A 27,867-nucleotide genomic window follows, 5' to 3' on the forward strand; every position below is an offset into this window, starting at 1 on the left:
AGATGCACAGATGCTTCTGTGATTCATACAAATGCATTCGAAAGTATGACTGAATCTACAATCGTTTTAGCATTTCTGTATTTTCTCAAACAGCAAATACTAAATACATGACCATTTTCTGGGAGTTAGGACTCCCAACTAACCCCTTTGAGTTCCAGCATTCTGAGTCTTAAAATAAACAGCAGTTGGCCAGGGTCCCAAACAGATGATCCTAGGAAAACAGGAGGCTGGGTGGGGGTGGGAATCTAAGGGCTCCTATCTTGGTCCCAAAAATCCCAGAGTTTCAAGCAAGAAAGGTGGGGGAAAAAAAAAGGCTCCAAAGTGATCAAAATGTTGCTACATTTTATTTTCAACTTAAAACTTAATTATAAAATTTGCCAAATAAACATGTCAAAAACAAAATTAAAAACAAATTGTAGCTGATACCCAGAAATTGCAGCACTGTATTGATAACGGGCTCTTTTCATTAACAGGGAAAGAATTTAATGTCCTTCCTTCCTCCCCAAAAGCTTCCTTGGTGCAATCTAGTACAGAAAACGCTGGGACACCACTTTCTGATGCCAGGATAAAAGCAAAATAAAAAAACTGCTTGCACACATTAGCACTGATAAAACTGATAATTTCGCTAAAAGAATGTTTAAAGACTACAGGATGCTACAGCAAACCAAACTTCATGATTGCATTAACATAAGCTAAGTTACATACACTTCAAATGCAGTGTAGAATTAACACTGCATATCTAAATGGCTCACATATAAAATGCGTAATTAAAACCCAAACATACACACTATGTTTATTACATTCCCCTACATTTAAAGTACTGAGAACAATTTAACTTTGAACACAAAAGTTTAGTGAATTTGCTACTGTTCCATTACAGGATAATTAAAAATGAGACTATATCAACTTCACTAGAATTTAATTGCTAAAGCTACCTTATGCACATCTATTAAACTAAAAGAAACGACTTTAACCCCTTAAGTTGTTTTTAAGATAGCACTCCTTTACAGGGAGTAAAGTTTTGTAAATATAAAGGATATGTAAAAAATACAGTATAAACTGCATGAGCTTAACAGTAGCAAAAACACTGATGAACTTTTAAAAAATCAAAAATATATAAAAATATTAGCCTGACATGGCAAATTTTCAAACACCAATCTGTGTAAAAATGTTTAAATATTGATGTTACTTCAAAAATATATACTTTTTCTATTTTTTTTCTATTTGCAATAGTTTATAAAGGCAAACAAACACCTGCAATTGAGGTAGCAAAGCCAAATCCACAAACTTTGGATCAAGAAAAATACCCTTCCTATGTTTTAACAGCATCTTCTATACAATAGTGAATGAATTCTAATTGTTCCAAAATTTTTAATTCACAATACTTTACAAAACTTTATTTAAAATACTGAAAATGTTTTGTTAAAAAGACAGTCCTGACAATCATCTCACATTCAAAATACTGTACAAAAAAATCTGAAGTCACCATATATTACATAAAACTAAGCTATGTATTTACATTTGCAAATGTAGTTTTAGAAGGTGAGGTTAAGCCAACTGCTACAAATGGTCTCCCTTAAACAGTGTCTGCTAATAATCTCATCGCTCTGCACTTTCAGCATTTAATATAGGCCCTTCTTTTTGCTTTCAAATTATATAACTAGTAAAGGATTTAAATAAAAACAAATGAAAATCCTATTCTCTTACTGAATAAAACATAAATGTACTTTAAATGGAACAGTGTTTTCTTTTAAGAAAAGCCAACTGGCCAAAAAACATCAAAATTTGAAAAGTAATCAGAAACCATAAACATCAATAGTATTCTTCACAGTACATTTATATTAAGACTGTCTTCTGATTTCAGATTTTTAAGGGTTGAAAATTTCCCATTAAAATGCAAATTCTCACATCCTTACTTGTATTTTTCCTATGTTAATTATAATTTAATAAAAGTCAACACAGCTATATTAAAAGATCAACTACTTGGCTCTATAGTCCTGGTTCAAAAAGAAAAAAAAAAATTTACAGATCCTGTCAGTGCAACAAAAGAAAGTTTGGGATTTTTTTCCTTGTTTTTGCAAATGGCAGCTGGAATTGCAGGAGTATTTTGTAGATAAGCCAGAAGAGCATTAGTAGATGTATGGAAATATACGGTAGGGCACACGCTGACAGTACTTTTCCCAAGCCACGCCGTATTTCTTTTTACAGTGGTACTCGTCACGAGCTTCTCGGTGGACAAGCAACATGGTGAAATAAATCACGTAGAAATAAGGCAGAATGTGGTTAAAACCTGTGGATAATAACGGTACATAGTATTAGATATTTTTATTATCACCACAACGTATTTTTTCCTGCTTTCCCCCAAATTCTCTAAAAATGAACCACAAGGTACTTCATTTTCTCTAATAATGAGGAGAACAATTAAACCAGTCTGTAAAATCCCACTGGAAAGTGGCAGAAGGTCGTATCTAAATTAGAAGCTACTCAAAGACTAATCCATTCTAACAATTCATCACAATCAAAACATCTGTCCTCATAGTTAATACAAATCTCTCCATTTCTCACCCTTCTTCCCCCAGCGAAGAGAAAAACTGCTGTCCTCCACTACAGGCCAGGCCACCAAACAGGTAGCAGGCATGGGCCTGCTACGCCCCCCAACCTCCCCCAGCTCCCCCGGATCCCCCTGCTCCCCCAGCTCCACCAACTCCCCAAGGTCCCCCCAGCTTCCCAAGATCCCCGTTCCCTCAGTTTCCCCAAATCCCCCGGCTCCACCAGTACCTCCAGCTCCCCCTGATACCCCAGCTCCCCAAGCACCTCCAGCTCCCACAGCTCCCCCTGCTCCCCTGCTTCCCCAGCTCCCCATGAGGCCAGACACACAAAAAGAAAAACAGAATCTCCTTCTCTTCTTAAAAACGAGTTTTTCCCAATCTATGTACACTGAATCATGAACTAAGAAGCTGAATTAATTTCTATATATTCTACTTAGAAAAAAGCTATCAGGCACAATTGAAAACTTAAAATTTTGCTTTTAGGCTTAAAGTAAAACTTCAGGCTCTGTGAATTCCCAATTCCCCTCAGAAGCCAGAAGAGCTTCTACAGAGGCCAACCTCACAGTAGAAAAGGGCAACAAAAAGACTCACACCCACCTTGGCCACACTGTCCCACACAAAGGACACATACACACATCTTTCCAGCGGCTAAAAGGGTCAAACTAGCACTCTTCTGAAATGCTTACCACATGGGAGGGACCACGCCAAGGCCATGATAAGATCACCCAAGTAATTGGGGTGGCGAACAAAGCCCCACCATCCAGAAACTAGAAGATGTTTTCCCGTTGAAGTATGAATGGTTTTTAAATCTATATAAAAATAAAAGTACATTTTTAATGATGTCAAGACAAAAAGAAAAAGAAAACCTTCACGTAATATATATAATATAAACATAAATCAATACTTACGTGCAAGCTTTGGATCACTGGGATTTTTCCGGAATGCATTTTTCTGAGAATTTGCACCACGGAAGATTACATAACCACAAACTGCAATTTTAAAATATTTTCCTATGTTAATAACTTAGTTATACTCTAATGCTTAATAGCATCTGTAATTTCTCTTAAAAATTATTTCTATGCTCTGAGGAAATTTCCAAAGCAGGCTCCTAGGCTCAAGAGATCCTCCTGCTTCAGCCTTCCAAAATGCTGGGATTACAGGCATGAGCCACCGCACCTGGCCTGATTCTTAAGAACAACTCAAAAACTCTAAATCTCACTATGTAAAAAGATGGTAACCCTTCCGAAATCTATCACACTACTTTAATCATCCACCGAGGGAACACTCTGAAGGCAAAACAAATATAGTTACATCCATGAAAGAGATAAAATCTAAGACAGCCTACATTATAATAAAATCAATACTACAGTTCGGTATAATCAAAATTACAGGCTATATCATCTGTTAGTTATGATACCTACTGGTCATAGCACAAACATTTTATTAATCAAACACTAGAATCAGCACCAGAACATCCTGAACTTTAAATACATGCTGAATCCCATTGTAAATCTACAAGTTCCTAATTTTATCCAAATTTCAGAATGTCAAAAATCAATGTATCAATGACATTTAACTATTATCTAGTTGATCCTCAATAAACTAGTAAGAGAATAACCTCACTTCCTGCTTTGGTTTGAATGTGTCCTCCAAAGTACATGTGTTGGAAACTTCATCCTCAATGCAACAGGGCTGACAGTAGCACCTTCAAGAGATGGTTAGGTCATGAGGGTTCTGCCCTTATGGACAGATTAATGTTGCTATCACAGGAGTGGGCTCAGTATCTCAAGTGGGTTTTTTATAAAAGTATGTTCAGCCTCTCTTGCTCTTCCTCACTCTCTCCTGCCCTCCCTCCCTCTCTCTTGTCCTTCCACCTTCCACCCTGGGATGCTGCAGCAGAAGAGGTCTTGCCAGATTCCAGCACCATGCTCTTTGACCTCCTGGCCTCCAAGACCATGAGCCAAATAAATTTCATGACAAACTACCCAGTCTCAGCTATGCTGTTTGAGCAGCACAAAACAGCCCCCATATTTAGCTGAACTATAAAATACACTGTCTTGAATCATAAAATGGACATGGACAACCTAACCACTGGTGAAAATAAATCTTAATTTTAACCAATGGTTTGAATTTCTTCTTCTACCACAGACACTAACTAGTGTAGCAAAACTGTATTTGAAGTTCACTGCTAATTTTCCCTGCTCAACCTCTAGTAGAAGTGTTTAAGGGTTTAATGAACAGGGTAAGGACAAAGAAAATTCATCCTGAAGTAAAATACATGACTGACCCTGGTGAACTGCAGCTGCAGCCAAACTGGACTTCTCCGTCTTTCCCAACCTCATCTCACACTTCCCCACCATACGCCCTTGCTGAGCTGTTCCGGTGCCTGACTTTTGGATCTCTCCATCCCATTTTACCCTCTAAAACTCAAATCAAACACCATATCCTCCCATAAGTTCACACTAAAGCTCCCCAGAGAGAAGTTCTCTACCTTAAACACCCGTCATCTAAGCCCCTCTTGGTGCTCACTCATGTTTACTTCTCCTGCTAGAACGCGAGCTCTATGAAGGCAAGACGAGTCTTCTTTATAAGATGCCTACCAGAAAAAGCAGGCACTCAAGAGAAAAAACGTAAGGTTACTAAAACAAATTTAACCAACTTAAATTTATTAAATTTAAAAGCAAGGTGGTTCGTTTAAAATGATCTGTTTCAAGTACTACTGAGAACCCAGGTACGAACCATCCATTCTCTTTGCAAAATGCAGACTTTTTATTACTCATCATAAATGGCTTCGAATTGAGCTAATGCTGACCATTCAAAATGGCATGTTTCAAATATGTAGACATCAGAGCATAAAAGCCTCAGTACATAATATTTAATAAATTAAACTGAGACTAAAATTAATACTCACGTTTCAGAACAATAATTAGAGAAGCCATTGGCCAAGACACTTCATTTGGATGACTGACTAAGTAAAAGGCTTGGAAGCTGTAAATAAACGGAACCCACACCAAATCTCCAAAAGCCAGCATGAATCCAAATCCATCGTGGATGATGTCCATGGTCGTCAACAACGCTTCCTATAAGGATACAGACAGTGGAAAGGGAGAAAGAGCTTCTATGTTTAAAGTATTCAAATAAAGTACTAGTTTACAGGCAAATGTATAAAGTGCTATGGGGCAGGTCCACAACCAACATTTTTTTGTTAAAGGGGAGAAAGATTTGGGTCTCCTGGACTGCTAGGTCTTTCTGCCTCACATTCTCCTGTCACGCCAGCCTCTCGCTCATGTTCCCGAGATAACAGATCTCTAAAGCATTTCCCATGCCCAGGCCCTCCCCTCTGCTGGCAACCCCTCCTCCAACCTGGGCACTTCTCAGATGTCACCACCCACCAGTAGGGCTCAGACCTGGGCACTTCTCAGATGTCACCACCCACCAGTAGGCTACAGCAATTGGGTTACTGTACTTGTCTAGTCACTCTCCACTATACTAAAAGCCTCTAAAAGACAGAGGCTGTGTGTTTTTACCTTTGCCACCCCAGTCACTAGCACAGTGTCCACCATGGAGAGAAGTGTTCAAAATATGTTTGCTGAAGGAACATGATCACCAACTCTTTTTGTTTCAATTCCACATGCACCAATCTAATTTCTGATCATAATCTGGCTTTTCATGTAGATTTTCCACAGAAGAAATTAAGCTGTCTGGCAACATGGTGAACTGACAGCTTCACTTCTCATGCAAATTAATAAAAGTGCATTACTCCCCGGTGATTTGCTTAGCATGAGCCAGTTCGCCTCTCGACCAGGATAAGGGGCAGGCCAGACTCTAGAATACAGACATACTGCCAAGGTTAACACTCTGAAGGTCTGGCCTGAGGGAATCTCCAAACTACCTGGAACCTCAGTACAGACCACTGATGTTGAAAAATTAGCCAGTATAGGCCCAGCGTGGTGGCTCACACCTGTAATCCCAGCAATTTGGGAGGCTGAGGCGGGTGGATCACGAGGTCAAGAGTTCGAGACCAAACTGGCCAACATAGTGAAACCCTATCTCTACTAAAAATACAAAAAAAAAAAAAAACTTAGCCAGGCATGGTGGCGTATGCCTGTAGTCCCAGCTACTCAGGAGGCTGAGGCAGGAGAATCACCTGAACCCAGGAGGCGGAGGTTGTGGTGAGCTGAGATTGCATCACTGCACTTCAGCCTGGACAACAGAGCAAGACTCTGTTTCAAAAAAAAAAAAGAAAAAGAAAAAGAAAAATTAGCCAGTATAAGCTCTGCTGGAGAATCAAAGTTCTAGGTTAAAGAAAAAGAGTGGTACCTCCAAATAGGATTTTTTTTCCAGAAAAGAAAGCAAATAGGCCATGGAACAGAAAAACAGATGTCATATGGAACAGAAAAACCAATCTCACAAAATCTAGCTCCTTAGGCTTATACTTTTTAGTTACCAGAGTTCTTTATTCTCCTTAAAAAAAAAAATTGACATGTAATAATTGTACATATTTATGGGGTACACAGTAATGCTGCCATACATCTAATATATAGTAATCCAATCTGGATAATTAGCATATCCATCATCTCAAACACACTATTTCTTTGTGTTAGGAATATTCAATATCCTTCTAGCTATTTGAAACTATGTATCACTGTTAACTATAGTCATCCTACAGCAGTATAGAATACTAGAACTTAGAACTTACTCCTCCTATCAAGTGGTAATTTTGTATCCTTTAACAAACCTCTCCCTATCTTTCCCTTCTCCCTAACCTTCCCACCTTCCCACATCCTCTGTTCTACTTTTGTACTTTTATGACATCAACTTTTTTAGCTCCCACATATAAGTGAGGACACGTGGTGTTTTAACTTTCTGTCCCCGAGAATGTCTTATTCTTATCTCTCAAGGCCTGTAATCTGATTCCTGGTCCAAAAGAGGATAAAGGTGACAAAAAGGAGGGAGCAGATAAAAGCAGGTGTGGTGAGTAGCAGTGAGAGGGCAAAGGGTAAGCACCCAGTGCCAGGTCGGGGGGAGGACTTTAGCCCCACCAGCTCCTGAGCCCCAAGGTTTTCGCAGGCCAGACTCAGAGGAAGGGTCATACATATTTAAACTGGTAGTCTCCGTTTTCTTAAGGTATAGCATATTCATGAATACAGAGGGATTTCTATCAAGTGACCTAACAAAAAAGTTATTAAGCATCTGTAAATTGCCCAGTGGCATGCCAGAATGCTACAGAAATCATAAAATACAATCCTTCCTCAAGAAGATTATCATCATCTGGCTGAGATACTGAGAACAGACAGAAAACAATTTCCTAACCCTAGTTTTCTACCCCTGGGGCTATGTTAATTTTGCCTTAAAATGCAAAAAAATTTTCTTTTAACAGAGGTCAGTGTTTGGCTAAATCTATAGAAAATATGAACTTCTAAGTCAATTAAAAAGTGACGACCACAACATGGCAGAAAGCTATTAACAGACGAAACCAGAAAAAAATGATCACTTATCAATGGAAAACTACTAGAAAGGAAGGTTTAAAGAAGTCTGAGGTGAGCAAAACAGTGAAATATCATTTGATTTGCAAACTGTTACCTATATGCTCTTTTGGTGATTCATTCTGTAACAGCAAACAAAGCTACACTGGTAATAGTAAGTGCATTTACAAAAGAGTTGTTTTTTAATTTCAAAAACATGTTTAATTTTGGATTGACTTGGAATTTTTAAAGTCAATTTGAAGTGCTAGCACCACCTTCACAGCTTCCCAGGCTCTGAGCCAGGGTCTGTGAAGTGGTAAGAGGGCAACAGGAACCCGTAATTAGCGGATAGCACTAATCCCACCACTTGTAATTGAGGTTTACCTCAAAGTGGCCCTAATCTTCCTAAATAACAAGATCATCGAAACACCAATATCAAACTTGCAAAGTTGTTCTGACTAAATATTCTCTGCAATTTTGCATAGAAGGCCACAATTAAAGACCAGCCGGCAGGCATGGGGGAGATATATAGTAATGATGGCCAAATAATACACTTTTTTTAATGTTCCAGGCTCAAAGAGAAAAGGTCTTCTTTCAAAATGTCAGCAGACTGTCTCAACACACTGTCTTTAAAACTTGTTTTGGAACATTATGATGTATAGCTGCCAGATTTGTTTTTAATACGGAAAGAAAACTAGACGTGGAATTTGGAGATGATCACAAAGATAACAGTAAATATGATAAAATACTTGTAAAATAAGCCTGAGGAAGAAAAATTTTTTAAAGGAATATGCTGGTTGAGACAGAGAAAACAAACAAAACATTTACCAGTCTTCAACTAGCAGAAAGACTAGTCAATGTACGAAAAAAGACACAAGATGAAAACTTAGCCTTATTTCAACTGGTTTCCTCAATGCATCTTGATTTCTGATTTTACTTTCATCTAATTAGAGCTAGTCTTTGTATTTTAAAATACTAACAATAAAACACCTCCCCCATTATTTAAAAACCAGGTGACTCTTAACAATCCAAGAAACACCATTCTAATTTGGTAATAATCCATCCATTTTCATGTGATACCATAATTACCACTGCCCACAAAAACAAACCCAAGATCCACCAATCTTATATTGAGAATATTACTTTTAAACACAAGATCAGCTGATAAACACCGAAGCACTCCCAAATGCCTAGAAACTTCCCACCTGTCAGCGCTCCCTCCTCAGCTTTGCATGGATGGCCTCATCGTCCTCACAAGCAGCCTTGGAGGCAGGCCATGCTCCCCTCACTTCGTGTGCAAGAAGCCGAGGCTCTGACAGGTCACTCACCCACTCAAAGTCATCTGACTCCAAGGCCTTGGCTCTTAAAATTAATTACCTCATTCCAGAGAGCGTCCACCACATAGAGAAGCTGGAAACTATTAACCAAAATCATGGCCAAGGATGGAATAGCACGGTCCTGTATTTTCATTTCAGCCAAAAGCATCACCAAGTTAATAATCACCTGAAATAAAAGGGGAAAGTATATAGCCTCAAAGCACCTCCCCAGGGACCTTAGCACTACAAAGGCATGAGCGAGCTTCACAGCTGAGACACCTGGCAGACGCCACCTTAACACCTACCCGCCACCAGGAATAAGACATCTCAGCACCATGGGCCCCTGGACCCAATGCACTGAGGACAGTTATCATTTCTATGTTCCTGTCACAGTGCATAACTTCACCCCAATCAAAGAGAACACCGGAATGACCCAAACTGAGGGACACTCTTACAAAATAACCAACCAGTACTTTCCAAAAAGTATCAAGGTCATGAGAGACAGGAAAGCCTAAACAACTATTAGACTAGAGAAGACTAAGAAGAAATAACAACCAAATGCATCGTGGAGTCCTGTCGAGGTTCCTGGAACAGAAAAAGGACAACAGCAGAAAAACTGGTGAACTCGACTGAGGCCTGTGGACTCGGTAACTAATGCTGTCGCTATGTTAATCTGCCGTTCTTCATCATTACACTCTGGTTTCCTCCAAGGTTAACGTTGTGAGAAATAGAGTGAAGGGTGGAAGGGAACTCTTTGCTATATATCTGCAACTCCAAGCCTAAAACTAGGTAAAAATAAGGTTTTAAAAAAGAGGAAAATGCATCCACACTATCACTTTCCTACATAAATATAAACTGATATAATAAAAATAAAGCAAAGAAAAGATACTTAATTTGTCATATCTTAAACCTCTGGAAAATATTTACAAGAAAATATTTTGATAGATTTATGGAAAACCATAATTATCCCTAAAAATATACCACCCACTGCTTATTTTTAAATGGTCTACATTTCTTTCTAGCAATTAATTAGACCTATTGAATTGAAATTTAGAAAGAAAAAAAAAAAAAAGACATACCCATCCAATCAATCCGGGGCGCAATTCACAAAAGTATTTGAGATCAAAAGTACCAATTCGAGGGTTTAATTCACGGCCAATGAAGAAATCATAGACAGCATTTCCTGAGAAGGGAAAAGTGTTTACCCAAACAGTGTTCCAAACCCAGTCAGGAGGCTTTAAAACTGCACTGCTGCCCACTATCCAGGCTCACAATTCAACTGCCTGCAAGTGCTTGAGCAGAGCTCTGGTGGTGAGAGGTAGACAGGACAGCACAGACTAGGGGAGATGCCTGCCCAACTGAAAGGGCAGTTACTACAGCCTTTGGGGAGCCGGGGACCCAGATACCCCAGGTTTCTTAAAAAACAACCAAAATCATGGGGGCCCCCCAAAGGACTTTACACTCACAATTTTTTTAGATAGGCAACATTTTTTTATATTTAAATACTTTAGCTCAGCATCAACCAATTTGTAACCTCTCTTGTTTCTTTTGTCTTGTTTTTGTTTTGAGATGGAGCCTCGCTCTGTGGCCCAGGCTAGAGTGCAGTGGCACAGTCTCAGCTCACTGCAACGTCCGCCTCCCATGCTCAAGTGATTCTCCTGCCTAAGCCTCCCGAGTAGCTGGGATTACAGGTGTGTGCCACCACGCCCAGCTGATTTTTGTATTTTTAGTAGAGACGCAGTTTCACCATATTGGCCAGGCTGGTCTCAAACTCCTGATCTCAAGTGATCTGCCTGCCTTGGCCTCCCAAAGTGCTGGGATTACAGGCGTGAGCACCACACCCAGCCAGCAACCTCTGTTGTTTTGTTTTTGCTTTTTAAAGAGTATTTACTATTTTGGACAAAGAAATAATATTTGTCATAAGTTAAAACGCCTGTAAGTTTACTAAACGTCTTACTGTCATCAAGCAACTGCAAAAAAAAGAAATGAATAAGAAAGTATGAAGGAAAAACAAAAACATTTTCTTCTTTTAAATTCATATCTCTAACTTTTTTCTTCATCTTTTCATTTTTTCTTACTTCTCTTCATTTCCCAAAAAATGAAGTTAGAAAAAAAGCAATCTACTCAAATCTAGAAATGGCTGCTGGAGGGCTCTGGAACGCATTCATCCAACACGCGATTCATCACTGCTCACCAGAGCTGGCAGGCGACAGGTCATTCCGGGGTGCTTTCAAAGAGCGCATGTAGAGATACACACTCAAGACCACACAAAAAACAGTGGCCCCAAGTGCAAACTGAAGAAAATGACTGTACACATAATGAAACTCTACGCCCTGGAAGAGAGATGTTCCGATGACTGCAGATGTCAGGATAAAAGCATAGAATCCTTTAAAAAAAAAAAAGGAAGGGGAAAATTTATGTTAACCCAAGGCTCACATGAGACGTACGCCATTATGAAACAATACAATGTTCATTTTTAAAGTCTTAATGTCATTATTCAGACTAAATACACACAAATATGCAAATAAGCAATGTCCTGAGGTATTATCTTCAATATACATACCATTATCTCTTGTAGAACTTTCCAAATAGTTTAACACATTCATTCTTTTTCAGTTCAAATGGTCATTATTTGCTTTTAATTAAGGGAAAACTGACAAGTGCAACCTGAAAATTCCCACAATCCAAACTCTCAGGCACAAAGTCAAATGGCTAATTATTAACAGAGCTGAGCCAAACACACATTTTAAAGTCTAATGCCATTACCTAAGGGGAGGGTATTATGCACTCACCAGGGGCCAGGCACTGAGCTAGGTTAGTAGTTACAAAATTATAAATATTTATACTTAACCAACTTGTCAATAATGGTTTCAAAAGATTCTAGTAAAACTCTATCATCCAGAACAGAGATCTTAAGATGCCACCCGTAGAGAAGACGCCACAACACAAATGCTGGAGGCCAGGCAGGGGACTGTGAGTACCCATGGGGTAGGGACAGCAGGTGGGCACATTCACGGGCAATGCCAAGTTAAAAAGCACCCACCCTGTGAGGCTCCACAGAACTCTCGTTCCAGGCTAGTCCTGCTGCCACACAGAAAGGCTCACTGGGAGATCCAGTTTTTCCTTTTGGCTAAAGAAATAGTTTTGTGGCCGAGCGCAGTGGCTCACACCTGTAATCCCAGCACTTTGGGAGGCCGAGGCGGGCAGATCACGAGGTCAGGAGATCGAGACCATCCTGGCTAACACGGTGAAACCCCGTCTTTACTAAAAATACAAAAAAAGTTAGCCAGGCATGGTGGCAGGCACCTGTAGTCCCAGCTACTCGGGAAGCTGAGCATGAGAATGACATGAACCTGGGAGGAAGAGGTTGCAGTGAGCCGAGATCACGCCACTGCACTCCAGCCTGGGTAACAGAGCAAGACTCCGTCTCAAAAAAAAAAAAAAAAGAAAGAAATAGTTTTGCTTTCAAGGGAGCTGAGTGCCTGAAAGAGCTGTGCTCCTAACAAGTCATCAAATCACATTAGGATAAATGGTCAAACACAAAAAAAAGAAGTAGCTGTTATTTATTTGAGAATTCTAAAACCAAACCTTTTGTAAAACAAAATAGTTGTCTCAACTTATCTGAATCCACGTTTTCCACAAATACTCCAAATAATTTCTAATTTTAAATTCTGACTTTTAAAGATATTCATTTACCTTTCATAAAATGTATATTTTAAAAAAGAATGGTTAGATGAAGCAGTCTTTTGCTCTCTAGCCCACATGGATTAAAAATAATCATCCAAAATGTCTTACGAATCTCCTTGGTTAATAATGGTAAAATTCATGAAAAGAAACCTCAATACTTGAACCCGAGTAATTAGATGAGGACATTTTTAAAAAGGATCAAGCAACTTGGCCAGCCACTCCCCCACTGGCTATAAGAGCTCCATGTCCAAGCACTGTGCTCAGTCTCTGTATGTACCATACCCCTCAGAGGGAAGTGAAAATGTAAAACAAGACTACTTAGAAAAGAATCGGTGCCTGCAGAGAAACACACAAAACACTGAAATCAAAGGACCTGGCAGCAAAGTCAACAACCCACCTCGCCCCAGACTCACCTTCCCTGGTGTGGCAAGTGAACCACCAGAGGGAGGGAGGGTGCCAAAGGTTCTAAAACTCGCTCCATCAGCAAAGAATTTGGTAAAAGCAACAAAAAGTCTGACAATACCAATGACAAGTATTACGCACCCACCAGGGGTCAGATGCTAGAGCTACGGCAGATGCCTTGTCACGTGACTGGCACTAAAAGGCAGAAGGTGTCTAAACTATCTTTGGCTTCCCTTTTAGAACCCAGGAGAGTGACTGCAGACAGAGTAGATGCTGGGTAAGTCTCTAAACAAAGATCCAAAGTTAGAAAATGAAGAATTGAAAGGATAAAAAGTTCAACCATTAAAATATATAATGTAATTCTCAAAAAAAGGAAAACACTCTACTCCATCTCGTCAAATGGAAAATCATTCAAGGATGACTACAAAATAGATCTGCACTTTGCCAAAGTCTTCAAATGGCAAAGCTGGACTGATGCACTCAGCACATGCTCTTATAGTGCCAGGTGCCGGACCCAGAGGGAGCAAGGTCTACCCATTTATTGAGCTGCTCAGTGAGCTCACAACTCATCCATCCAGCCTTCACATATGAATGAGCACCCACTACGTGCCCATTTTCCTGGCACGAAGGGCGTCACAATGAACACAGCCAAGTCCTAGCCCATGAAGCCACATTCTAGTGGAGAGACCCTAATGAAGAGACAAATACACTGACGTGTGGAGGCACAAATGTCAGACAGAAAAATAAAACAGAGCAGGGGAGAGAAAGGGACCTGAAGGTTTCTCTCAGCACAGACGAGATGGAGGTGAAGATGCAGGTGTCAGACATTTGGGGGTAAGTTTTCCAGGCAAAGGACCAGGAAGAGTGTGTGACAAATATTCAAGGGACAGCCCAGAGGACATGAGCAAGGGCAAGAGCAGCTCACACAGCAGAAGTGGCCTGGATACCCGCATCCGTGTAACACCTCAAGGTGATAAAATCCTAGACAAGTGCAACGATTTCTAACAGTGATGAACACTATTAAAAACATAAAACTGGAGAGTGGACAAGAGTGACTAAGAGGCTATTGTTACTTTACATGGCATAATTTATACATGTTGGCTACAGGTATAAACAGTTGCCCTTCCAACTACTAAGATAATTTACCACTTACTACTCTAGTCTAATCAGCTTTAACAAACAGTTTAACACTTAGAAGTTTAAGCTGTCAAATCATCAATTTGAGTCTTAAAAAAAGAAAATCACCATTTAATCTATACTTGAGTCTTCTTCCATCAATAAGAGGCGTTCCTTCTACAACCTTAAAAGAAAAAAAATTTACAAATTTACAAAGCACATCACCATCATATACACATATACATACACACATACATATATATCTTCTAATATCACTTAATTTTCAACATGCCCAAGAAGGAAGATATCTTGTAATAGGGAAATTTTGTAATGTATTTCAAAAACCCTAGTGGCAAGCCTTTTAATGATGCAATTCCACCTTCAGGAATTTATCTTAAATACAAATTCAGTAATGACTTCCTGGTGTAGGACCCAGCAACTGCAATAGCCACGCTCCCCGCAACACTCCTGTGTACCACCTCAAGACTAAATGGGCTTAAATACCTTTACACCTAGTGGACCCCTAGCTCAAACATCTACCAATGGCTGCCTAACACTTACGAAGTAACAGTACAATTCCACTGTCTTCCATTTGTGGGGTCCTTTTCAACTGGGTTCTACCCTGTTGACCCACTCTACTATGACCCAAGTGCTATCTGATGGTGCGTACTCATATGCTTACTTGCTCTGCTATATATTATACATATATTGCCCATCCAGTTATTTAACCATTTCATGTGATTCTTTTATCTGCAATAAGAGACTGTGAGAGGCCAGGTGTGGTGACTCGTGCCTGTAATCCCAGCACTTTGAGCGGTCAAGGTAGGAGGATCACCTGAGTCCAGGAGTTGAAGACAAGCCTGGGCAACATGGTGAAATCCCCTCTCTACGAAAATACAAAATACAAAAATTAGCCAAGCCTGGTGGCACACGCCTATGGTCCCAGCTACTCGGGAGTCTGAGGTGGGAAGATGACTTCAGCCCAGGAGGAGGAGGTTGCAGATTGCGCCACTGCATGCCAGCCTGGGCGATACAGCAAGACACTGTCTCAAGAAAAAAAAAAGAGAGAGAGAGACTGTGAGCATGCATCATGCATCAGAACCATCTCCTCTCTTCATTCGGCATCACCCATAGCATTCAGCACAGAGATACCAACAGACATGGTACCCAACTGAACTGGCTGAGTAAAAAGTCCACTTGCCCAATGCAGCCACATTTTACCCCACAAAATAACTATTCAGAAATGTAGCAATTCATTTCAAACTATAAAATATAAATATAGTATCATTTGCTCTGGGCTAATCTACTTTATCCTATCATTAGCTACAGATTTCACTAGCTAGTATTCCTCCTCTCCCAGGAGAAATGTAAAAGCTGTTTGAGATCGCAGGATTAGTAAAATCCCACATGCTAATTTCAGATGATCCTTATCTATTAAAGGTGTCTAGTAAATGCTGTGTTGGGCTTTAATCTGTGAATATACAGATCCAAATCTACAGTCAGCCCTCCGTATCCGTGAGATCCACATCCATGGATTCAACCAACCACAGATCCAAAATATTTGGGAAAAAATTGCATCTGCACTGAATATGTACAGACTTCTTTTTCTTGTCATTATTCCCTAACACAGTATAATAACTATTTACATGGCACCTACGTTGTATTAGGTATTGTAAGTAACCTAGAGGTAACAAAAGTATACAAGGAGGATGTACACAGGTTATATGCAAATACTACACTATTTCTTATCAGGGACTTGAGCACCCTCAGATTTTAGTATGTACAGGAGGTCCTGGAACCACTCCCCAAGGATATCAAGGGATGACGGTATAATATTAATATATTTTAATATATATGCTTTTAGTCACTTTAGTCTATGAGTATATACATGTATGACTTTAAACACAAAACTGCTTTCCTTGATACACTGAAATCACCTCACCCTAAATGAATCTGAATTTAACTATAGAGCCTTAACGTAAAAATGACTGAAGGTCTTTATCACAAAAATCCTTGCTAGAGCCACTCAAGTTATGGTCTCACTCCACAGTATTAAGCCTGCAGCTCTACCCTCCTATTACTGGCATTCACCAGTAAAAGTGATCCTCTGGTTTACAGACAATTGGCAAACTTGCAAAGCCCTAAGAATAAGATCTTTAAATAAATGATTTATTACTTAGGTAATCTCATGTTTCTTTAAATATATCCAAGTAAAGGATTCTACTGAAAGAAGAAAAAACTACACTTAGCAATGGAGATTTTAAAGATTTTAAATGGATATTTTAAAGATACTGCAGGAATCTGAAAACAACATAAAATGTTCTTGACAACAAGCTTCTGAAAGAGATGAAAATTAGAAACTTTTCATACTTTTTTAAAGTAAAAGATGTAGACTAAAGTCCATCGAGCCCAGCAGCCTATCAATTAATCATTTAAAAGGCTGCATCTGAAATAACGCATACTGAGAGCGAATTTTTTTTCCACAGCAATCCACTGAGAGTCAGGCTGCTTTGCAAAACAGCCTATTCTTTTCTACTTGGTTTGAAAAGTTACACAAGAAATCTCAATCAGATTTTGTTTTAAGCTCCTCTTAATAAGCAAGTGTTATATAGACAGCACAAGAGAAATGGCTTCATGAACTAAGTTTTGGGAGTTATGACCAACAACAGCCTCTAACCTCTGAACTACTGTAAGGCTGGGCAGCATGGCACACGCCTGTGGTCCCAGTGACTCAGGAGGCTGCGGCAAGAGGATCACTTGAGCCCAGAAGTTGGAGACCCACCTGGGCAATATAGTGAGACCTCATCCTATTAAAACAAAACAGAATTACCATAAACGTACCTTTCCAATTGGCAGTAGGTAGAACAGGACTTGAATCAAAAACCACAGGAGGTAGACCCCAAATACTCTGGTTTCCCATAACTCATACAAAGCTGGCAAAGGAGGAGGGAAATTCAGAAGACTGGGATCTTTCTGTTTACACATCAACAGCAACAGGAAGAGGAACACAGGCAGGCCAAACATGATGAGAAACACACCTGCAAACAATTCATGAACATTTGAGGCTCAAATTTCAATCTGGTTTATTCATTTAAGAATCATGTTTGGTTTTTTTTTTGTTTTGTTTTGTTTTGAGACAGAGTCTCGCTCTGTCGCCCAGGCTGGAGTGCAGTGGCCAGATCTCAGCTCACTACAAGCTCCGCCTCAGGGGTTTACACCATTCTCCTGCCTCAGCCTCCCGAGTAGCTGGGACTACAGGCGCCCGCCACCTCGCCCGGCTAGTTTTTTGAATTTTTTTTTAGTAGAGACGGGGTTTCACCGTGTTAGCCAGGATGGTCTCGATCTCCTGACCTCGTGATCCACCCATCTCGGCCTCCCAAAGTGCTGTCATGTTAGTTTTTTTAAGATCAGAACTCATATATGGCTAGCTGTCTGAAACCAATTTCTAATGTACCATCAAAAACTCCCATCTCTACCTGTCAGCTCTGGTGGCCAGGCAACCATGGGCATCAAAGTAGTTTAAAAAAAGAAAAGAACAAACAAACAAACCAACAGGGGTCCAACACTGAATAGCTACACCCACCTCAGAAACCAAACTCTAAAACATTTGACCTCCAACCACTAAGGAGCAAATGTGTTGAAACTCCAGCAAACTGAAGATCAGAATATCTAAAAATTATCAGCCGAATCTTTTTTTTTTTTTTTTTTTTTGAGACGGAGTCTCGCTCTGCCGCCCAGGCTGGAGTGCAGTGGCCAGATCTCAGCTCACTGCAAGCTCCGCCTCCCGGGTTTACGCCATTCTCCTGCCTCAGCCTCCTGAGTAGCTGGGACTACAGGCGCCCACCACATCGCCCGGCTAGTTTTTTGTATTTTTTAGTAGAGACGGGGTTTCACCGTGTTAGCCAGGATGGTCTCGATCTCCTGACCTCATGATCCACCCGCCTCGGCCTCCCAAAGTGCTAGGATTACAGGCTTGAGCCACCGTGCCTGGCCCTTATCAGCCTAATCTTAACAAAAAGCTTTATATTTCTAAGTTTCTAACAATTAAAATAGTGTCACATTCATGTAATGTGTGCAGATTTTAAGTGATGCTGGACAGCATCTGTAATAGACCAGCTAGCCAAAGGTTATAACAAAATACAAAGCAATTAAGCCGTGCAGGATTTTGAGCCATTCAGACAAGAAGTCTTTTCTTTTACATAAAATTTCATCAGTTCCACCCACTTAATAACTCCAAAACTCGGCACACTTCAGATCTTTGACCCTCATAATCAACCTGCCTAGCAGGTAGGGCAGCCTTGGGATCCCATTTTATGCAGGCAGCTGACTCCCAGGCTGCTAGGCCCTGCCGCCTCAGGTCTGATTATTAGCAGAGCTCTCTGTTCCTGATAGGTAACCATCTATGCTATACAAACTCCCAGATCAACCTTCCTTTATCACTTCTTTGTACTTCTGCGCTCAAAACCTCTGAACAGACTGCTAAAACTTTTAAACACAGCTACAATGGCATCCTTTCTACTCCATAATCCCCCAAAATACCCCCACCTCAGGCCTTTGCACCCACTGCTCCTTCTCTGGAAGGCTCTTCCAAAGATTCCCACCTTGCCTGCCTCAGATGTCTTCAGAGAGGCCTTTCCAATTCACCTTGTGGCAACCACCCCTAGCCCACCCCACCTGCCCTCTCTAGGCCCAGCTCTGAGGCCTACCAGGTACTCCTCCAAACTCCAAGTCCTTTGCCTGGATGGGGGTCACTTCAAAGGTTCTCACTGCCAGTTCTTTTGCAATGAATTTTTCTTCCTTAGAATCTATTTCTTTTAATTTGACTTCTTCTCTTCTTGGACGAAGGCTATACTGTGTAGATATGTAACTGCTTTCTTGTGACAAACTGAATTTTTCCTAAATGAAAAATTTAAAAATTAAATATCCGTAGTGAACAATTACCACTAATGCTACTGCATTAACTATTTCAGCATCTCAGTACAGCTGTATACTAATTAGAATAAATTTGTGAAATTATATTCAGTCTTAATTTAAGGACAGAATTTTAGAACAGGTTATAAAATATTACAATTTTCAATGTGCTTCTCGAGGGAGAGTCATTTTTAACCCAAAAAAAAAAAATCAACCAAGATGAAAGTGAACACTTTCCCACCTGTGTATTTTTATGAGGTATGTCATTTCTTTCAGTGTGCTCGGGCTCCCCATTATATCTGCTGATACTATTTCCAAATGGCTTCTAAATTGAAGAATATAAACATTTAATCAAAAGAACTATAACTTATTAAAAAGAAACATGATGGTAAAAACTTACTATTTTGAAATCAAGCAATAAAACAGATTTTTCACAGCCTTAATTCTGAAGAATTTAACCCTCATTTTGTTAAAAATGAAGAGGAATAAAACTGACTAGAATTCCCCAGTCTCTGAAATATTGGATCTTATAATGTAGATTTCTACATAAAATATTTTATCTGGCCAGCACAGTGGCTCACACCTGTAATCCCAAGCACTTTGGGAGGCCCAGGCGGGTAGATCACCTGAGGTCAGGAGTTCAAGACCAACCTGGCCAACATGGTGAAACCGTCTCTACTAAAAATATAAAAACATTAGCCACGCGTGGTGGCAGGCGCCTGTAATTCCAGCTACTTGGGAGGCTGAGGCAGGAAAATCTCTTGAACCCAGAGACAGAGGTTGCAGTGAGCCAAGACTGCACCATTGCACTCCAGCCTGGGCAACAAGAATGAAACTTCGCCTCAAACAAATAAAAAAACTTTCATCTTTCATGTAATTAGACTGAATGTTATAATTTCATTGATAGACTGTATGGGTATTTACTACGAAAGGCAGATAAAGTAAAAATTGGTAAATTAGTTCATTAACTGGATAAAAAACAAAAGACATTCAAAAAGACATTCACTGCTCCAAAACAGCCAACAATGGAAAATTAAGAAATAGTGGGTACTTGTGCAATACACAGTAGGCCCAGGGCTCTACCAGTAAGAGGTAAAGCCAGTATGTTGTTCTTGTGACACCAGGACCATAAGATTACACTATAAAAATACAGCAGTCATTTTAATATTTTAAATATTAAAATGAAAGGATAACGAAGTATCACACAGCATCTGTTCCTGGAGTCCCTGGGTAGTAAAGAGAGCCACTAATAGTTAAAATGTTCAAATTCAAAATGTAAGTTAGAACAGTAAGTTGAAAGTGTCTGACAGCCACATTCGCAAAAAAAAAAAAAAAAAAAAAATTATAATACTCAGAATGAGAAACTGGGCATTCATACACTGATACTACTATAAACGTTCTTGATGCAATCTGGCAATATGTATTAAAAGCCTCAGATCTGCACCATATAGCTGACCTAGCAGTTCCACTTGTACCTAAGGAAATAATCAGATGTTATATAAAAATACTTGTTTGTAATAGTGAAAATATGGAAGGAAAAACACTAAATGTCTATCAATGAGAGAGCTGACTTTAACGATTAAGTTACAGCTATACAATTTACCATATATCCATACTATAGAATACAACAACAAAAATGATATAGAAAAATACACTCTGAAAGGTTATCCCCAATATTTTAAAATCTCTTAAAGTTGACTACAGAACAGTATGTACGTAATCCAGCTTTTAAAGTTTATTAAAAGTCTGTGTGCATTCTATCCAGAAAAGAGGTTAACATTAAGTGAACAGAAGATTACTTTTATTCTTTTTACTTAAAATACTTTTTCTTTCGTCTACTATCTAAAATACTCTTTGGACAAGATTTACAGGCTCCATGCACCCTGATATTTCAAAGCTTACACCTTGAAAGTAATTCCACTAAAATCATCATCTTTGACTAGGTAAAGTGATCAAGTATAATGATTCTAAGAGTAAGAATGTTTCTGTAATACAGGTTTTGTCTTACCATTTCATACATGATATGAACTTTCATACACTGTAAAAACCTTACTCAGTTCAATCTACAAGTTCCATCTATTTCAAATTTGAACACTGCTTTTTTTAAAAACTAAAATATTAAATAGCATTTCTGGTAACTGAAGGACATTCTTTTCCATTGATACTTAAAACTTTCTATTCCAAACATTTGTTTGTTATGAAATCTTCCAAAGTCATCGCCTTAGATTTGATACTTCACTGACATTTTAATATTATTAACTGCAAGTAATTCGAGTCAATACATACATAAAGGGGAAGACAAAAGGCTGTATAAGGATAAACACAAGTACCAGAATCAGCGGAGTCAATTTAACTTCCACTTCCCTCCTTGCTTCCTTAATGTTGGCCTGGTGGGAAGCAGAAGCAGATCGGCGGGCACTTTTAGGTGGTCGACCAGGGGATCTGGAGCGTGACCTTGATCGACTCCCTCGGCGTCTGGAAGGGGAACTGGAAGTTGAGCCACCTTTCCTTTGCCTAAAGGAAGTTAAAGGCTAGAAAGGGGAAAGAAGGCAAAGAGCTTTACCACAAATCATAATACATACAGACAGACCCAAACTAGAAGAGGATAACAAAGGCAAGAACTGCTACCATTAACTCTAAAATCATCATGGGAAATCTTAGGATCTAAGAATGGATCAGATGAAGCCAGCAGAAAATGCTTTCATAATGATCCACCTTTCATGAGACAAATGCAGCCTTTCCATTCTTGTTCTTTGAAGGTATTTCCATGAAATGAATGTATCTAAACCAATTAGCTGTACTTATTTCCAACACCATATGCAAGAAGGGTAATAATTAACATGGATTAAAACTAAGAGCATAGGACAAAAGAAATTAGCACACAGACAAAAAAAAATAGTACCACAGTCTCACTCTGAACAAAACACATAAGCAGATCTTGAAAATAAAAGATGAGCTTGGATGACTGGGAACTGTTTCACCGTGTCCCCACCTACTCCAAATCTCCTTATGTTGCTTCTAGGGATGTAGACAAATTATGCCCCAGGCCAAGTCCCTCACCCCAATTTTTGTATGGCCTTCCTACTAAGAATGGCTTTTACATCCTTAAATGATTACAAACAAAATCAAAAGAACAGTATTTCCTGACATGTGAAAATTATCCAAAATTCAAATTTAAGTATCCATAGTTGTATTGGAACACTGCAATGTCTGCTCCCTTCCATACTGCCTGGAGTTGCTCCCATAAAGCCTAAAATATTTACTATCTGTCGCTTTATTCCTGGTCTAGAGCACTCAAAGTGTCATCCTCGGCCATGGGTCCTAGAAATGCTTGTTACTAATCTGCGCAAGTACCAAAATCAAGAAATAGACATATGGAAATGTTTATAGCATTTTGACAAAGTAATCTCACATCTATCGAATCTGACAGTAAAACTGTGAGGCTTTTATTTTGCATGTCTTTATTTTTCTAGTAATTCATTTTTATGGCATTTTACACAAATGCTTGTATACTATGGATCAGATATCTTAAAACCCAGATGCTCACCTGACAGGTTGAAAAGCCCTGGGCTAGACTCGAATCTAATTAATGTCACTCTCCTGATTAAATCCTTGGTGTTCAGAATGAAGCCCAAACCCTTGGGCATGGAATATAAAAGCCCCTCCAGCCTGGCTCCTACTTAGCCCTCCCCTACCACTCCCTTCCAGCACTTGGCTGACTGTGTCCCCAGACCCCCAACTTTGGCATACTGCACTCTCTGCAGAAGCAGCCCCATTATCAGCCGAGTTTTTCCTATTTGTTCTCAGCACTTGGTTCAGGTGTCACTGCCTCTGAAAGCCTCCCCTGAAGCCCAGGGATCTTCTCTAACCCTTGATAAACTCAACACCACCCACAACAAACTCCAGGCACAGAAAGTAGTAAACCCAGGGGACCAACAGATGCAAATGGCTGTCTTTCCCAGTAAGTGTGAGCTTCTTGGGAACAAGGCACTATGCCTCATTCATACATTCCCAGAGTCAAACAGTATGTGACCCAAAGCAAGAGTTCAACCCTCTGCCTCCAAACCGAGCTGAACTGACTATCCTAAGCTTAGAAACTGTACTTAACAGTTATTTCCCACTTATTGTAAACATACTCTGATAAACCAAAGGAGCGCTTACCTTAATATCATTCTCTTTCAATTCAAGCTCTGTTCCATCTTTATACTTTACAGTGTAAAGCTGGGAGGTACTGTCATGGCTCAGAATTTCTACTTCATAATAAAGTGAACTCCCAGGCCATCGACCTCTTACCACTTCACCATCGGCAAATTTCCTACTTGGCATTTTCTATAATTAGCCTGAATAGTTTTAAAGAAAAAAAATTTGAGTCAATACATACACATTTATGTATTTGTCTTTATCCACAGGTTGATCACTAAAATGCAACTTTCCAGAATTGACTGGTCAGGATTTAGGGCCAGAAAGGTTACATTCAATCTCATTTGGAATCATTTTAGAAGATGATTGAGCCACTGCGGTATCTATGTAAGTGACACTAAAGATTAATTATAACAATGTATATAGGTGCCATAAGTTTGCACTACGTAAAATGTTACCCACCTACATGATCATAGTTCTTGTTAATCAAAAAATGAGGCACAATCTCACAAAGGACACATTTTCTCATTTGCAAATTTGCATAACAACTTACAATGGCTTTAAAAATGCATTTAATTGTATTTTTAACAAATTGCCTTTGTTAAAAACAGTAAACCATAAAACAGACTGGGAAAATCAAGGATGTACAATTAACATGACTATAACCCACCAACAAGAAGAAAAATAATTCCAAGTCTGTAATGAATAAATTTGGGGGTTATTTAGCTTTCAACTCTTGCAGCTAAAGTACAAATGCATACCAAGTAACTCTGCCAACCATCCAAGTCAGGGTGTACCTTGCCTTCATCCAAGCTCACCTCTCTCAAGTCTACAGCAGACATCAACCCCCAATTATAAGACTCTTTTCCTCTGATTCAAAACATGACCCACAAAGTCCCACAATACTCCAAGAATCCACAATCTATCTGCAAGAACTGCCACTTATGTGAGGCCTGTCTGCCACCCTTTTTGAAATATCAATTGATAGCTGGGTACTTCCAGCTGCCAGACAGTAATGCTACTCCATCCACTGACCAGCGGATTCACATGTCCACACAACAAAACCAGGGCTGCCGACCTTCCCCAGTACCACATAAACTAGCTGGGGCCAAGTTCAAGGGGCAGCCAGTAGCACAGATAGGAGCTCTCCCCCGAAACACCTTCATTTCACCAACTAAGCACTTCCTGATGTATTGTCCAAGCATATCAATGTACATTCCTCACTAGCTCCTGTTAAGAGCTGATGATACAATAAAAGCAACATTTATGAACCTTTGAAGACTCTGGAATTAAGGAGAAAGTTGAATTACCTACTCCAAGGGAGTAGTGGGAGGGTGGCGGGGGGAGGCAGAGTGGGGGAGGAGGCCTTTCCTAAGCATCACCTTTTTTCACTGTTAATCGTCTGAGAAAAAACTTAACAAGCTCTACTAGTTTACAGAGATGGCAGCTAGGTTGGTAGATGAAAGAAAACACAAGTAGTTATCTGGTGATTAGAGGATGTCAGTCAATTAACACCTCAGGTAAGAGAGCCAGCTTTCTTCCCTACACCTACCTGAGATGGCATCACTGGGGTAATGAATGGGTTTGGGTTTGGAGTAGTGGGGAGGAGCCCACAAGTTTTCTGGATGAAGTCAGGCCTGGCTGAGTCACCTGAGGGGCACTTAGGGAGCACGGGGGCAGTGAACACCTCTGCATGAGGAGGGGCATAAAAACGGAAGGTGACAACATCCAACTTTGCCTATTTCAACATTTAACTCACAGCCTCCAAGTACAAAGAAAGAGGAAGGAAATGTAGCCTCCCTCTCTCTTCTCTTGAGCCCCCTTCCCCTCCCTAGACCCCCCAAAATCAAACCAGTCTTACTACTAGCTCTCCTACACTGGTCAGCCAGGGTTAAAAGAAGGCAATTATGTCTTCCTACAGGAAGATGCTCAAGTTGCAAACAAGGCTTTATAAACTTTTGAAATACAAGCCCTTCAGAACGCAGGGGCTACTTGAGGTTTTAAAAGACCCTTGAATAGTTTTTGCGTGTTCTTAAAAACTTATTTACGGGCATCTTTCCATTGCACTTACACACCACATACACAGTGTCTGTGTAATATAAACGCAGGCCAGTGCCAAAAGATTCTTGTTATCAATTAAATATTTTGGGTTAAACAAATTAACGCATATGGTGGATACGTGTTAGGTCTCTAAAGCTTAATTTTTTAAAAGAAGAATTAGGATTTGCTCGAAAAACAAAATGAACCAGCATTCTTCTTAGAAGATCATTATCTTAAACGTAAATGTTCCAAAAGATGAAGCCAGCAATATGATGTGCACCCCCACTTTACACAAGATCCACACACCATTGTCAAACGTGAGGATACAGTGCAATCACATCCTAATATACTCCCCCACAGGAGTGAAATAGCCAGGATGGCACACAAAAGTCCCACATTTGTGCATGTCACTATGCACTCACCTACAGGAGTCAAGATACACACAGGCTTTTCTTACAAGAGATGTTTTAGACAAGTGTGTTTGTAAAGAAAAATTTTGTTCACTGAACACAATGTCCTCATTGCGATAAACAGGAAAAACACGGAGACCCTCAGGCTTTTCTCTATTAAACCAGATGCACACTAACTTCAGAGTTAACTGGCACTGCAATCCTCACACATTCTAGCTCCGGTATGTTACTGTTTATGAACACAACCATTTTTTGCTGCTGTTCTCTACTCATTAGCATTACAGGGGTCTCCGGCTATCTTTCCTTCACTTCTCCAAATTCATCTAAATGAGGCATAGAGCAAGACGCTTGAATGAAGTTTGACAGCTTCCTTTTCACACCTGGGCCCCGGTAGCCCTAGTAGGCAAAAGGCAAACCGGAACCCCGGGCCTTGTTCCACGCCCTTTGCTTCATGAAGCAACAGAAAGGCCACCTTCCTGGCTGTAAAGGCAGAAGCGCCTTCTTCCCTATAAACACCCTTGGGCAGCTCATCATTCCCCTCCTGCTCGTTGTTCTCCCTCTTCCCAGGCTGCCCTGAGAAACTAAACTTAAACTGGACTTGTTGCCTAGTCTAAATTAGGATCTCTCTGCTCTTCTCCGTAGCTCCATCTTCTCCTACACAGCAGTTATTACAATGCATAACTACAGATCTACACGTGTTTATGTGCAAGGTCCCCGGGGGCCTGTCCACCCTGGCACTGTCCAAGCGCCGCGCCTCTCGCTGCAGGTGTCCACGCGCGCCCCACGGTATCTACCGCGCCCTCGTCCGAACACCCGACCGGGCCCCGTAATCACTCGGGGAAAGCGCCCGCAACAAAGCCCTCCGCAAGCAAATGCTTACTAAGTGCCCCTTGAGGCTGCTGGCAGTGCGAGGCTGGCTGTCATTAGGAGAACATTTTTCGGAACCCTCAAAAAGGTGAAAAACCAGGACCGTGCTTTAGCAGGAGCACGCACACCCGCCTAAATACCCGTTTTTCTGAGACTGTCCGGGCGAAAGAATTCAACGCATCGGAGCGAGCGGCCCTGCAGTGCGCCTGGAGAACCACCAAATCGCGACGACCACGACCCTCAAAGCCAGTGACAAACAGCGCGAATCTAAGCCCACCTCGGCCGCAGCCCCTTCCCCGTCCCGCCAGGCCGCCGTGCCCCGTCAGCCTCGCTACTGCAGGACCGCGGGGCCGCCCGCTCATCTGTCAGACGGGCGCTCGGAGGGGCCGGGAACCAGGCTGCGGCCGGGCGGGACAAAGGCGCCCACGAACCCTCCCCTACGCCGCCGCACCACAGCCGCGCCGCGCCGCCAACATGGAGGGAAACGTCCGCAGTTTAAAACCCGCAGCTCCATTTCCGCAGCGCGCCCGGCTTGGGCGAGTTCCAGCCTTGCCCGCCACCGCCCTGACCACCCGACTGGGCCAGGAGAGGCGAGGGGGCGAGGAGGGGAGGAGACAAGGAGGCGAGGAGAGGAGGGGAAGGCCGCCGCGCCAGGCCCCGCGCCCAGGGACCCCGGCCCTGCCGCTGCGCCCGCCTCAGGCCTCCTCCCGCAGGGACCCCTCGAAGGCCGTGCCGCGGGGAGCTGGGAGCAGGACGGGGGTGGAAGCGCTCACCTGCGCCAGGCTCCGGCGGCAACACGGACGGCTCCGGGAGAACAGTCGCACAGCAACCCGGCGGCAGTTCCCCGCGCGCGACGCTGCCCGGCCGCGCTCTCGCGCCCCGCGGTCCCGCAAGCCGGGCGCGCGCTTCACCGGCCCCGCCTCGCCTCGCTTCTCCCCTCCCCTCGCCTTCCTTTCCCTCCGGC

At 41.1% G+C, this 27,867-nt stretch overlaps 1 protein-coding gene across 3 annotated transcripts; it reads right to left on the reverse strand.

Moving 5' to 3' along the window:
* Window positions 1–321: 321 nt before the first annotated feature.
* Window positions 322–27,832, reverse strand: LBR (lamin B receptor). Of its 3 annotated transcripts, none has more exons than XM_033199197.1 (14): window positions 27,677–27,831; window positions 23,608–23,786; window positions 21,777–21,977; window positions 19,688–19,771; window positions 19,242–19,431; window positions 17,377–17,573; window positions 14,665–14,719; window positions 11,525–11,716; window positions 10,410–10,513; window positions 9,392–9,517; window positions 5,461–5,629; window positions 3,458–3,538; window positions 3,236–3,358; window positions 322–2,290 (listed from the first exon to the last, which is right to left on the reverse strand). In XM_033199197.1, the coding sequence occupies exons 2-14, from the start codon at window positions 23,770–23,772 to the stop codon at window positions 2,130–2,132; spliced, it is 1,848 nt and encodes a 615-aa protein (XP_033055088.1). In that variant the 5' UTR covers window positions 23,773–23,786; window positions 27,677–27,831; the 3' UTR covers window positions 322–2,129. The 3 variants fall into 3 exon arrangements, with proteins under 3 accessions (XP_033055088.1, XP_033055090.1, XP_033055089.1); XM_033199198.1 differs by lacking the exon at window positions 27,677–27,831 and adding an exon at window positions 27,181–27,316 and having other exon boundaries at window positions 323–2,290; XM_033199199.1 differs by lacking the exon at window positions 9,392–9,517 and having other exon boundaries at window positions 27,677–27,832.
* Window positions 27,833–27,867: the final 35 nt, after the last annotated feature.

This window comes from Trachypithecus francoisi, unplaced genomic scaffold (genome assembly GCF_009764315.1).
Source record: "Trachypithecus francoisi isolate TF-2019V2 unplaced genomic scaffold, Tfra_2.0 Lachesis_group5, whole genome shotgun sequence".
Taxonomy (NCBI): Eukaryota; Metazoa; Chordata; class Mammalia; order Primates; family Cercopithecidae; genus Trachypithecus; species Trachypithecus francoisi.

Excerpts from the sequence above, each read along its gene's own strand:
- LBR (XM_033199197.1), bottom strand. The coding sequence starts at position 23,772 with ATGCCAAGTAGGAAATTTGCCGATGGTGAAGTGGTAAGAGGTCGATGG. Across the intron at positions 9,518-10,409 it reads GCCCCGGATTGATTGGATGG|GTGATTATTAACTTGGTGAT; the intron begins GTATGTCTTTTT and ends CTTTTATTTCAG. Across the intron at positions 3,539-5,460 it reads TCTAATTATTGTTCTGAAAC|TTTGTGGTTATGTAATCTTC; the intron begins GTGAGTATTAAT and ends TTAAAATTGCAG.